Source organism: Apus apus, chromosome 3 (assembly GCF_020740795.1).
Source record: "Apus apus isolate bApuApu2 chromosome 3, bApuApu2.pri.cur, whole genome shotgun sequence".
Taxonomy (NCBI): Eukaryota; Metazoa; Chordata; class Aves; order Apodiformes; family Apodidae; genus Apus; species Apus apus.
The window spans coordinates 66,783,539-66,797,360 of record NC_067284.1 but is presented as its reverse complement, the minus strand read 5'-3'; the positions used below and the strand labels follow the sequence as shown (position 1 = coordinate 66,797,360).

Here is a 13,822-nt window from a genome sequence, read left to right as displayed (position 1 = left end):
ATGAATGCGAGGTTTTCAAAATCTCAACTGGACAGTAGTGTGTCAAAATTGGTCCTAATATTAAAAGCCTACACCTCAGGGTTACGAAATCCTGTATTCTAGTCACGGCTGAGCTGAAACATGGAATTTATTTGAAAGAGTGGCTTATTAAACCACTTTCAAGGTCTCATTGTGGTTGTATTTGTGTTTCAGGCATAATACTGTCAATTTTGTATGAAACAAGAATCCCTTCAATATGAGCTGGGCTGTGGAGGAGTGGAAAGAAGGCCTCTCTCCCAGAGTCCTTCAGAAGATTCATGAGCTGGAAAGTCAACTAGAAAGGCTCAAAAAGGAGTGCCAGCAAAGGCAATTCCAGTTAGAGTCTTTGGAGGCAGCTCTGCAGAAACAGAAACAGAAGGTAACATAGGTACTGTGGTGATTTCCCTAAAATGCCGCTCTTGTGGCAAACACAGTAGTAAAGATTTATTATCTGATTCTTGTTAGGGGATGGTTTAGTGTTTTTTTTCTTCCCAATGACTGATTGGAAAGGTGTCATAGATGTATATACTGCTTATCTTCATCATGCTTCATACACATTATATTCTCCCTTTAGTTCTCATTGACTGCTAAGACTGCCTCCTTTCAGTCTTTGGCATCCTTGTCCACCTCCAGGTGTTTATATTTACTTTGAAGTTTTCTTCCTGGCTTCCCTGTATGATTAGGAAAATAAGTTACTTTATTTTTACGCTTATTAATAATCTTGATAATGACTAGGCTGGTTATATGAAACAGAGATGCACAGATGACAGCCTGTTACTGTTTCACCTTGCCTGCATACGCCTGTTTGTCTCATGTTTTACTTAGTTTATGTAGCTCTCCCAATTTCTTCTTGTTAAGACTGTACTTTGGGATGTGGGTTTTGTTTTTCTTTCTCTTTTTTTTTTTTTTTAAGTGCTATAATTTTACCCCTCACCTGGTTCTACCCTGCCAACCTGTTGGTCAGGGTCTTGCCATGCTTCACATCAGAAGTGACCCATTTGGTTGAATTCTGTTTTGTAATGTTTGAACCCAACTCAGAGGCAGTTTACAAAGGTTGCCTTTTATTCTCTTTAGGCTGTTACAGTTTTCTGGCAAAACTTAAGCCTTGTAGTTTTCTGGAGTTTCTCCCTTTGAGTTTCCAGGTACTTGTCTCCACCATTCAATTACTGCTTTGGTCCCCAAACAAAAAGGGGTGTGCTCAAAGAGTTGTGCTTTAGAATTCTCAGAAGCAGCAGCTAATACTCAGTACTTTCAGTCAGAAGAATAACACTGAGCAAAGATGTAGCCTGACCCTCAGAAGCTGGAGGGGAGAAGGACATCTCTACTGTCAGGCTCCATTTCTAATAATCACTGTGCATTCTCTGTCTAGTGGGTTCAGGTATTCTGGTTGCTGATAGCCTGGAAAGAGAAGTATGATGATCAGTGAAGAATGCGACTAGTGTGGATTATTAGTATTTAAACAGTTGATGAAATTTTGATGTGCTTCTTTCTAGCCGATAAATATAAATCGTTAATGTGACTGGCCTGAAGGAAATGTGGTTTTGTTCACAACCAAGAATGCTTAAACAATGGGTATATCTGAAGTTTTCGGTGCTGTCAGGGTTTTGAAATGCTAGGAAGAAAATAACTATATGCAAACTTTGTGTTATTAAGATAAGAGCTACACAGAAGTGTAGAGAGGACTTGAGACATTTTTTAAATTATCTATTTTCCAACTAGGTTGAAGATGAAAAAAATGAAGCTGCAATGCTAAAAAGAGAGAACCAGAGCTTGATGGAATTGTGTGATAGTCTTGAGAAAGCAAAGCAGAAAATTTCACATGATCTTCAAGTAAAAGAATCTCAAGTTAACATTCAGTCAGAGCAGCTGAATTCCAGCAAGAAAGACATTGAAAGACTGGAACAAGAACTGAAAAGGTAGACTTGCTGCACATCTCTAACCCATGTGCAATAGTTATTTTCTCATGTTTTGTTAATGTTATGTGTTCCTTCTGATCTAGTTTCCCCCATCTTCTCATACTTCAGATTTTGTGATGAAAATATCAAAACATTGACTATATGCATATATGGACTTCTACATAAATTTGTGTGCCACTCGAAGCAGTAGCTATAATTCCTATTTAATTTTGGGAAATTCTGCAGTGTCATGTGGTAGGGGATCCATTCATTCTATGATTTATTAAAAAAAACCCCAACAAATACTACAGCTAGGACAATCATTCATTTGCAAAAATAACTTGCAAAGAGCTTGGAGTTGCAAGGAAAGTGCACAGAGAATGCGTGCACCTTCTGTAGATGTGGAATGAAATACATACAATAAAAGAGTCTGTAATGCAAGCACATCTAAAAATCCTTCATTTGAGGGTGCTACACAAAAGGAACAGTTGCCCATAGTGAAAGGAACGTTGTCATCTGTTAAACTTGCTCTCATAGTAGAGGCACCCTCCATTCTTGAATAAGTGTTCTGAAACATTGTGTGCATCAATATGACTGAGCATCCTGCCTGTGCAATAAATTGAAATTTCCCCTCATATATGTCCTAGTAGAAGCAAATAAAGGGAAACCATGTCAATCTTTCGGTTTTTAACCTCTTCCACCTCCCTACTCCTGCTTTGGGAAAACTAAGGATATTTGACATATTTGACTACTGTAAGAATATTCTAAATGTTAACAAATTTATTGCATGTAGAAAAAACAGCTTTGTGTAAGGAGCTGCTGAGGCCATCAAAGAGGTGTCCCTGCTCATAGCATGGAGGTTGGAACCTGATGATCTTTAAGGTCCCTTCTGACCTTAACTGTTCTAGGATTCTATGGTTCTATGATTCACCACATCACAGCCACTGACAATCCACTGGGAGAGGAATTCTTGGTGGTGTGCTTTAAAAGGGAGGAGAAATGGAAAGGCAAGTTGTGGAGTTACTGATGTGATGGGCTACAGCCTGGAATCATTGTCTTATCAAGCTGTGCTTGCTGGGCAGGATGAAAGTTGCTGCATAACCTACAAACTACTTATCTGCTTTCAGTGGATGAGCTTGTAACTCCTCATGCTCACAAAAATTACTGGAATGGGTAGTTTACTGTGGTATAGCTAGCAAATTAAATGGTGCAGACAAAAAATTCACGGTCAGATGGAGGGTATCCCCTTCCATTTTCATGAGCTATGCAGCTTCTCAAAATGTGCAGCCTCAGAACATAGAATTAAGGTAGTATGTTTCCTACCATAAGGATGCTTATTGAAGACTAAGAGTATCATATTATCAGTGTTTACATTGATTTGGGTGTTTTTAGCTGAATTAGAGATTCACACAATGAGATCTTAAGCAGTTCTAACTGATTTTCTTCTACTTTGGGTTTGTTTGGTTTTGTTTTTTAGCTTTTACTCATGTAATTGATTAAATATGTTGAAACTAAATAAAATAGATTCTTTGTATTTCTGTGGCATAGTACCCAAAAGATTTCAGTGGAGGCATCTTGATTTGACCTTTAAATTAAGGTCTTAGAACAATATCATTTATTTGTATCTTTCAGGCTTTTAAAAATAGATAATTAACTTTTTAGTTTCCATTACTAATTTCTACTCATACTTCTTTCCTAAACAGATACAAATGTGAGCTTGAGAGAAGTCAGCAAACATTGATTACAGGAGACTTATCATTCAGTGACACCTCACAGAAAAGTTTTACTGCTCCTTTGACGCCAGTGCTAAGTCATAATGGTAAATTAAGTTTTCTTCATCTAGAACAGATATTTAACTGTCAGTTTTCTTGGAATATGGAGGAGTTTTTTGAACGTTACACTTGTTCTGAGTTGCCTATTCCCTGTTACATAGCTTATTATTAGAGCGTCTAGATAGATTCCAAGTTTGAAAATTATTTCAGCACTATGTTGATGGACATGGAATAGGAGTATCCATCAACAGACTGCAGCAATTTTTGAATGCCTGCTCCTAGTGTTAGCTCTTCTCTTCATGTAGTGAAGAGCAAATTTTCTTCATGTGTGTAGCACAGGGGCTTTAACTAAAGTCCAGTCAACGCTCATGTATTATTTCTTTACAAATTTTTTTTTAAGTTAGATTATTATTGTGCATGATAATCTGCACAATTAATGCACTGTCTCCACTACAAAGCATCGCTTCCGTCTTCAAATTATTGACATCAAATAGATATAAAATATTTGAATGAACTGGAAAAGTTTCCTTAAGGAAACAGAAAGGTAAGGAATTTTCTTTAGCTGGAGAACAGTTCTGTAGCCAGATATACTTATGCTGTCCATGCTGAAAAGCTTTGATGGGTTCAATATTACTCATACTGTTTACCTTTTTCTTTGCTGTGAAAAAATGTGAACAAATTTGGAATCTTTGGGAAATCTGAGATACTTTCTTGCACTCTTGTTCCTTTTAATTTCTTTATACATATCTGCAAAGGATTACTATAGTGGCAATATCAAACTTTCCACTAAGAATGGCATTCCTGAAGTAGGGATTAGATTAAAATTATTTAAATAACTGCATTTACAATGATATTGCTGGGGAGGGTTTTTTCCTTTAAAAACTGGAGTCTTATATTGTTTAAGATCATAGAATCATCAAATATCTCAAGCTGGAAGGGAACCATAAGGATCATTGTGTCCAAATCCCTGCTTCTCTAGTACCACCTAAAACTAAGTCATATGATTAAGACTGTCATCCAGATGCTTCTTGAACTCTCAGGTTTTGTGCCCTGACCACTTCCCTGGGGAAACTGTACCAGTGACTGACCACCATCTCAGTGAAGAACCTGTTTTCTAATGTCCTTGTCCTAATGTTCACCTGACAAAGCTTCATTCCATTTCCTCGTGTCCTGTTGCTGATCACTAGAGAGAGATAAGCACCTTCCCCTCTGCTGCCCCTTTAAGGAAATTGTAGACTGCAATGAGGTCACCCCTAAGCTTTCTCTTTTCCAAGCTGAAGAAAGGAAGTTACTTCAGCCACTTCTCTTATGTCTTGCCCTTGAGACCTTTCACTACCTTACTCACCCGTATCAGGGCACACTCTAGTAGTTGATGTCCTTCTTATATTGAGACCCCCAAAACTGCACATGATACTTTAGGTGGGAGAAGTACTGAAGGTGAAGAGTGAGACAATCACCTCCTTCAGCTGCTCCCTAAAATGCTACAAAGTGTTCTAGTTCTAGAATTTTCTTGAGAATTATAAAAATATATAAAAATTCAAGGGAAGCAAGATTTTTTTTTTTACTAGTACACTCCTCTTAAAATTTCAGCAGAAAAATCCTAAATAAATTATTTTTTCACTTTCTATTGCATTTAGAAGGAAGTCAAGGATATGATCCAGCCTTATTTTCTGGTCATTTTGTTGTAATGTTAGTGCTATTGGGCTGCTGGTAGGAATACTTAAAAAAAACCCAGAACAAGTATATGATCTATATGTATATATAACATAACACATCTATATTATATATATTTATTTGTAAGTACATAGGTTTATTACATATGCACACATGTTTTTTAGAGAGAGAAATTAGAAAATTAAACGTGTGGCATTAGATCCTTCCTTTTTAACAGTTGTGTTTTTGTTCTAATGTCAAGTCCCAGTACTTCTGAGGTCGTAAATTACTGAACATCTTGTATATACAGTTGTTCCTTCCTCATGTTCTGGCACTTCTGGTAGCTCTTCATTTTTATCATTTCTGTAATAGCAATAGGCTGGAAAAGATAACCTATACACTAAGTTAGATTATGAAGAAGTATTCATCATGTCTTTATAGATGCTAAGTTTGAAGAATTAGAAAAACAATACAAGAAAGAAGTAAAAGAAAGAAAAAAGCTAGAATTAGAGCTGAGAACCATCCACATAAAGGTAAGTATCTCTTGAGAATGGTATGTGTGATATCTAAGACAGTAACTACTGAGTAAACTTGGAAAATGGAGTCTAAACCTATTGAAATATCTGCATTGAGCAAGGTATAAAAAAATTAAAATAAAATCTTGGAGAATCCAAAAAAGCCAGCATAACTGAATAGCAAAGGAAAGAAGGACATCGGAAATGAGAACACATCCTTCAAAAATTGAGAGTCTCATGCAAGCGCAAGGACAAGAGACAACAGTGTCAGTTTTGCCAAGTTAAATATGATAATAAAATAGCCTTGAGAAGATTATGAGAAATAACTCACCTAGCAAATAAGAATCTATTAAATTTCAAACATGTAAGTAGAATTAACTGTATTAGGGAATCTCTGAGGTTGATAGATGACTATGATGTGAAAGCCCTCAAGGAAAAACAGCCATTGCAGAAAAGCTGAAATAATTTTTTATTTGGTATTTACTACCTAAAGGCATAATAAGTTCTGTATCAGAGCCTTTTTTTACTCGGGTTGAATCTGTGGCACAGCCTCAAAATGAAAAGTCAGAAGTAGTCTTAAAATAGATTGATAAAATGAACAGTAACAAAAAACCCCAAACTTACCAGATAATATTTACCCATTAACTGATAGGGCACTGCAGTGTGGGCCTGCTGAATAACTGTGATGTGCAGCTTATTTCATCATTCTCTTGACACTGCAAGGTGACAAGAATGATGCCATTAAAAAAAATAACTTACAGTAATGATTCCCAAAAATGCCATTTATTCAGACCAACAGTTTGTCCTGGGTGAGTTGATAGAAGCTTAAAGCAGTATGTTTATTGATGCATATATAGGTATGGTGTATGGAGAAAAGATAAACCATTTCTTTTTAAAGGAAAATCATACCTTACATATTTTCAGTTTGTTTTTTTTTAAGAATAAATCGGAGACTATGTGAGTTATGTGACTCAGTGTAATGTTGTTGGATATCCACAAAACTCTGAAAAAGCTGAAACAATTCTGTTAACGGGGAGTTCTTGTAAATTTAAAGGTAAAGATTGGAATAAGTGGGAAGTTTTTACAGCTGAGGAACGGCCAACAATGGTGCCTGAAAAGGACTGGTCAAGAGAAATGTGCTATTCAGCATATCCATTAGTGATCTGAAAAAGAGCTGAATAATACCCTTGAAGACCACACAGTATTTTGTAAAACTAAGTAATTGTAATAATTAAGATGGTAAGTAAAATTCAGTGTTAGGAAAAAAAAAAAAAAGTGTGAAGTACTGCATCTGGAAAACATAATCTCAACAATGCAAACCAGAAGCTCCAGAAGAACTAAATGTGGGTCAGATATCAGATATGTTAGTCTAGACTTCCATATTTCTTAGAGTTTACTTGTGCCAGCATTTGCATGTGAAAATGTAGGCTTCGACTTTGAAAAATGTAGGAGGTAAATGATGGAATCTCTCTTGAGAAACACAAAAATCTGGGTATGTCACTTATATACACAGATCCAACTACTTTTTTGGAGATCCTGCTTTGTGTTTGTAAGTATCAGTTATTCTTCGATACTTGGGATGAAGTTATTTATGTAGTATAAAAAATAATTACACGCATCTGTAGTTTGCACTGGTGAATGATGTGAAGTTATAAAATGTGAAATGGCCATGATCTGTTATCTAATTTTTAATAAATTAATTATTTTGTTATATGTTGGCTATGGAGCTGTGTAAAGATAGATCCTTTTTTTTTGGACACAGAAAATAAATCAGCCTCAACGTCAAAGCTCTTTGAGTCACAGGGAGATTGCTTGGCATCAGGCTTCCTCCTCTGTGTTTTCATGGCAGCAAGAAACACCATCTAGAAATCGAGAAACACCTGCAAGAAGAAGTTCTACAACATCCTTTTTTCCATGGGAAAAGGAAACAAATTCCAGTATAATATCACAGAAGAACGAGTTCAGCAACAGTTTTGCTGAGAATTGTGATTCTTCACTGGTGATTCAGCTAAGAGCACAGAACCAAGGTAAATGACACATTTCTTTAAAACCCAGAGGCAGTCTCCTACATGGATTTGTGAAGGCTGGGGTGTGGTTAGAAGGCAGGTATTGAAATTAGTGTTTTAGTGAGGAATAGAGAAAGATTCCTGTTGTTGCTTTGAGTAGCTAGCCCAGCTATCTGCTGGTGTATGTATTTGCAATCATCAGCCCTTACACAAAAATGATACACAAGCTGTAGTATCTTTTACTTAAGGGGTGTGACAGAAGGGAAGAGTTTGTATTTTTAGGGTGGGTACAGGACATCATATAGGAGGATTTCTCCAATAATTCCAGTGCTCATGGAACAATTCTCTTTTAACAGAGGTAAAAAAAACTTCAGGATTTTATTACATCTCAATGTTAAATGCAATTATATTGCTTCCTTAATTTTGTATGACTCTTGAGATTTATGACTGAGCAATACCTTTGTCAAAAATTCATTTACTGAACATTGTTAATGCATAAATGACTTGGTTGATAGTGGATGTTACTGGAAGCATAGTATGAACGAATGAATGATAAGCACAATGAAAAAGTAAAATATGATCTTGTATTGTGCATATTAACCTGAAGAAATAATCATTCCTGATATCTGAAAGGATCTGAAAGGAATTAAATGGTTTGTTGTGGATTTTCTGAACATTTATACCAGCCTTTCCACTGATTCTTGTAGGACTGTTTTGCAAATTCCTGTACTCTCCAAGCTGTTTATTAATATAAAACATTTAAAACTTCAATCTATGTGCATTTTCAACTTGGAAGCCTTATAAATTCAGCATTAGGAAGACAGGGTTTTTTTGAATAAAAAGAATTACCAGATAATAGTAATTCTGGATAACACTCCCTGTATTTGACTAACGTTTTCTTCTGTAAAATTATTCTATGATTTTGGAAGGTAAACTCCTACTGGTGTATATAGTGACAAGATAACTTAGTTTTGCTTTATATGTATGCTGCTCTGGTGACAGGAAAAAGGTTAAAATATAAAATATTGTGTTTAGAGATGCCCAACAACTGAAAAGCCTCGTTGAAGCAGAGGTTTGCAGCTGCACCAAACATATTTGTAGTAGATACTTAGCCTTTTAAAAATGAAAAGCCCCTTTAAATAGATATGTCAAGTTACATGTTTATGGGTTTAAAAACAGCAACAAAACTAACTAACCAATAAAACAGCAGAGAGACAAATTGCCTTTGCCTTAGCAGGATTTGTGCCTGGCTTCACATTTTGCTGTGTTCTCGTATGTTACAAACTGGAAATGATTGATTTAGAGTCAACTATTTTTTGATCTTGATAGTTCTAGTCATTGTAGTAGTACTAGAAGAGAGTTGGAAGTTTTGGTTTTAGCTTGCTGAACATTTTACAGGGTGTCTGTCAGTGTCAGAAACTTAGGTTTTTATCAAACATACAAAATATTTTAGAGTGTGTAGATACTTGGAAATCTGAGTACCTGGAAGGCATACCTTTCAAAGAAGTATCCTTAATCTTTACTGTTTTTAAAATTCAGAGTTGAATTCCACTGTTAAAGACCTAGAACAACAACTGGAAGCTGAAGAAAAAGTTAAGAAGTCCCATATTAATAGGCATCAAGAGATTAAACTGCAACTGGACAGAATGAAGTTGGAATTAACAGAGAAGGACAAAGTTCTGAACAAAAGCAGAGATAAACAGACTCAAATGAGAACACAACTTGATCAAGCTACTGCACAGGTACAACGTTTGTACCACACATCTTCTGACTGTCCTTACAATTCATTCCCACTGTTAATGTGTGTAATTTTTCAGCCATTTTAGTAAGAATAAAGATTCTCATATAAGTTTCTTGAGCATTTACTGAGGATCAAGTTTTAAGAAGTATATGTTAGTTTGATATGTATTACCTGTGAACATATTACCTATAAATGTGTAAGATGTCACCCTTTTTCTGGAAATTTCTTATATCACTGGAAGAAATATTTTTTGTCCTCAGGCAAGATTGACTGGAATTCTGAATATTTTCTGATCAAGTTGCATAGAGCAACAATGACATCTGGTGGCAAATTCTGACCTTAAGTAGACTGTTTCATCCAACTTTGGCTGAAAATCAGTATCTGTTGCTTATAGTACAGGATGTTCTGGGAGCATAGGCTTTAGATTGTAAATTATTTCTGCAAAATAAAATCTAGGTTAAAATGCTGTGTGAGACTGAGAATGTATTTAGTTGCTAAATGGGATTTCATGACCTAATAATAAGGAGTTTGAATGCGTACTAAAAACCCAACAGGATAGTACAACTTGCTTAGTCAAGAATTTACAGTGTATTTAAATACCTACATGTAAAAATGTGAAATGGTTCAGATTTTTGTGCATAATCATGCGAAGAAGAGAATGCCAGTGTTTAAAATAATTTAATTCAAACTGCTGAAGTTAACAAGTAAAAGTTCTATCTTTTTCCTAATTAAACAAGTTGCATTACCTTCCTAAAATCTTTTTCCCAGCATTTGTCAAATCTGAAAGTAGATCAGAGATGTTTTTCCACCTATCTTTTTACTTTTTTTCTACTACTTCGATACACATATAGGATAGGAAAAACGATGTTTCTCTATGTAGCTTCTCAGTGTATAATAATTGTTATCCATCTTTGTTGGCAAGTTTCTCCATGATACCGAAGGGTACTGGAAAACTGCTGTTTCCAGCTGCTGTTGGAAAACAGCTCATGTATTGGTCTTTAACATATAAGCTTTTTCATGTTGAGGGTTAATCAGTCTGCTTTTTGAAAGTGACAGCAACATTCAGCTTTTGCTAGCTCTGTGAGGAACTTGTTTAGGGAAAGTCTTGGCCGGGAGGAAGATAAAATCATGTTCTTGACACTGTCAGTTGACTACACAAAGATACTGTCACCACAGGGAGTTTGTGGGAAGACAACTGACCCAACCTAACAGCTCAATTCCTCTAAAAAGTATTTATTTGTTTCCCTGAGCTTCCTCAATTATTAGGATATTACCTATTTAATTCTGCCTTGTTAATTTTCTACGGATTTGAGAGCTGAATTGTTTAACTAGGAAATCAAAAGGGCACTAAATCCAGCACAAGGGAAAGGTCACAGTTATATAGCTAGCAACATGCCTGGGGAAGGATGAGAAGGAGCAGGACTGACTGGCCCAATTTGAATTGAGTTGTAGCTCATCATTAAGGTGCAGCACAGCATCTTGCCCCACAAGGTTCCTTTGGTCCTGCCATCTGAAGATTTTTTCTTTCCTTTCTGTTTCTTCATTCTTGCAGTGAAATCAGATCTCTGCCTGTCCCCCAGGCTTTGGGTGTAGAACTGCATTGAGGTTATGGGTTTTAGCTTCCTGCCTCATAGCCTGAATTTAATTTTGGCAGGCCCCTTGCACAGTTTTCTGTCACTGTTACTATTCACAGACCTCAACAATCAGCACCTCCTCTGTGTGGTGTGTAGCCCTTCTGCCAGCAAGTTTCTATGTGATCTTCCAGGAGCTCACAATCCCTGCAGTCTGTGCCTAACAGCCAGAAATCCTACTACCTGCTTCTTAATTTCTTATGACATAGATATACAATTGTTTCACTAATTCATTAAACAGCCTTTATTGCTGGAAAAGAAATAGTCCTGTTCACCCTTTGCTATTTTTCCTAACCCCTGGGGAAAAAAAAAAAAAAATTGCGAATATTTTGCTATAACTGATTGGTTTAGGAATAAAAATGAGGTTTTCTGTTCAGCGAGTTCAGTGGACATTGCTTCTCCCAGGTAACATAATGTTAACATAACAAACTGAATTAGATAACAAGCTGACACACTCCTCGCATGGAGGTTAACCTAGATCATAGGCTATGGTTTTATTTATTTAAAAATTATTTTAAATTGTGAAAAACACTCTTCTGTTGTTGTTGAAGTAGACTAAGATAGTTGTCTCTTTCCTATCCAAATCAATGTGCTCAATCACTGAAATTCAGTGGAATATCCAGTCATTTTCAGTCTAAACATGTAGATGCTTAGCAGTTAGTGGTGATTGGCTAGCTCATAGCAATCTGAGGTACTGAAAAGGTAATATATTTTAAATGCTAGATACAGTAAATTTCTGTAAACTGTCAAAAAATGATTTTCTGAAGATGTTTTATGACTCTGTGTGTGTTTGTATACACGTGTCTACGTATACACACCTAACTATATACATAGATATATGTGTTCTCGTTCTATATATACATACTATCACTAGCATAAGCAAGTATGAGTTTAGTACTTTGGATGGCTAAGAATGTATATCGTACCAGGTAAAATTATTCTTTAGGTTATGTGAATGCTGGAACAATTGTAGTAAGTGAGATCAGTCTTTAAATGCATATAAATTTAAACAAAATGCCACTTGCTTTTTTAACACTTGTGATTGATAACTACATTTTTATAGGTCCAAATGATGGAGCAAAAGGTGAAAAAATTGTCAGAAGAACTGAATTGCCAAAGACAAAATGCTGAGAGTGCTCGTTGGTCTTTAGAACAGAAAATAAAGGCAAAGGAAAAGGAATACCAACAGGTAAGGCAAGAAGAACTTTTTAGTTTTGACTTCCTGTGGAGATGAAATCACATACTTATTTTGTGTATCTGCTTTTCACTTAATTGCAATCACATTTGATAGAGAGGTAAAAACTGCAAAGGTAATTGAAAAACTGAAAACAAACATCCCAATAGAGGGCAGAGGATGTTGGAGAGATGCAGGATTATGTTAGTATTCACTAAACAATAGAGAGTATGTGTGAGAGACCTAATTAAGATAAAAATCTATGAGAAAGTAGGCTTCATTGTTCACAGAATTATGTATATGTGATTTCAAACTTCATAACTGACTCAGTTATTTCTGTGGAAACTGAGTTGATTTTTCCATGCATCTTGCACACAAGAAAATAATTTGTTTAGGATTGTATCTCTGTTATTCTCATTTTGGTTCATGCTTAGAAGATGGTAAGATATGGGATTAGAATAAGTGTCTTTTGTTTCCTTTGTGCCAGCTCTTGCAGAGATTCAAAGTGTAGTAGTATCCCAGGAATTTTCCTGGGGTGAAGTTATGTTTAGCATTAAAACTGATTTGGATTAGGTCTACACTCTTTGTATTTTTCTTTTTAAGCTTAGTAACACAATCGGTGTTAGGAAATCCAAGACATAGATTTGGAGGTGTTACTGCCAATTCTTGATGGGCATTTAAAGTTTGCTTAGGGAACTGGGTAAGTGCATTGCCCTTAGGAACTCATGTTGTGTCTGATGTTTAACCTGAAACCGCTTCTCCAATGTATATCCAGAGAGATAAAATAATTGGCAGAGGAATTCTGCTGGAGTTGCTGATGAACAGTGCTGCTACTGATGCTCTTGAGTGAAAAAGTGGTTTCATGGGCTGTTAGTCTAGATGCTGACCCAGGATCTCAAAGAGATACTATACCTTGTCTAGAAGTGGTAAATAAAAAGAACTGATCTTTTTACTTGGATGGTTGTAGCATGAAAAAAGCACTGCTGAAAGATTCAAGTAAAGCAGTCTTTGTATCCATTAAAAGATGAGTTGAAGGCCCACGAACCATCTTTTGTGGGGACTCCTTACAACCCCAGTCCATATTGGCTCTGCTCTGCCTAATGCATGCCCCTTGGGCACTGGCACCCTATTCAGTGGGACCATTTAAGAATATGGTAGTTCTGAAATATTCTTTCAGAGAAGCAGCACATCATATTCTCTACGTGGTTAGTTGTTGCTACAGCTTGTCTCAATAGCTGATAGCTTGGATGTCAGGCATTTTAGGTGCCACCCACAGCAACAGGAACCACTCCTTTGAAAGCAAAAAGACCTCTGTATGACTGATATGGAAATCCACCTACTGTCATTCTGGGTTGTTCAGCAAGGCCATTAACTATGAATAACTTTTTTTCTGTAATATTTGAGAACCATGCCCTGT

The 13,822-nt window shown here is 36.1% G+C and overlaps 1 protein-coding gene across 1 annotated transcript in view; it reads left to right on the top strand.

The window, feature by feature from the left end:
- The first annotated feature begins 235 nt into the window (after window positions 1-235).
- The window catches only part of CENPF (centromere protein F), a 41,056-nt gene continuing 27,469 nt past the window's right edge, over window positions 236-13,822 (top strand). The window contains exons 1-7 of the mRNA XM_051614367.1: window positions 236-397; window positions 1,738-1,934; window positions 3,617-3,732; window positions 5,780-5,871; window positions 7,616-7,880; window positions 9,399-9,601; window positions 12,295-12,420. Coding sequence (XP_051470327.1) covers window positions 236-397; window positions 1,738-1,934; window positions 3,617-3,732; window positions 5,780-5,871; window positions 7,616-7,880; window positions 9,399-9,601; window positions 12,295-12,420 — 1,161 coding nt within the window. The remainder of the gene's footprint in view (window positions 398-1,737; window positions 1,935-3,616; window positions 3,733-5,779; window positions 5,872-7,615; window positions 7,881-9,398; window positions 9,602-12,294; window positions 12,421-13,822) is intronic.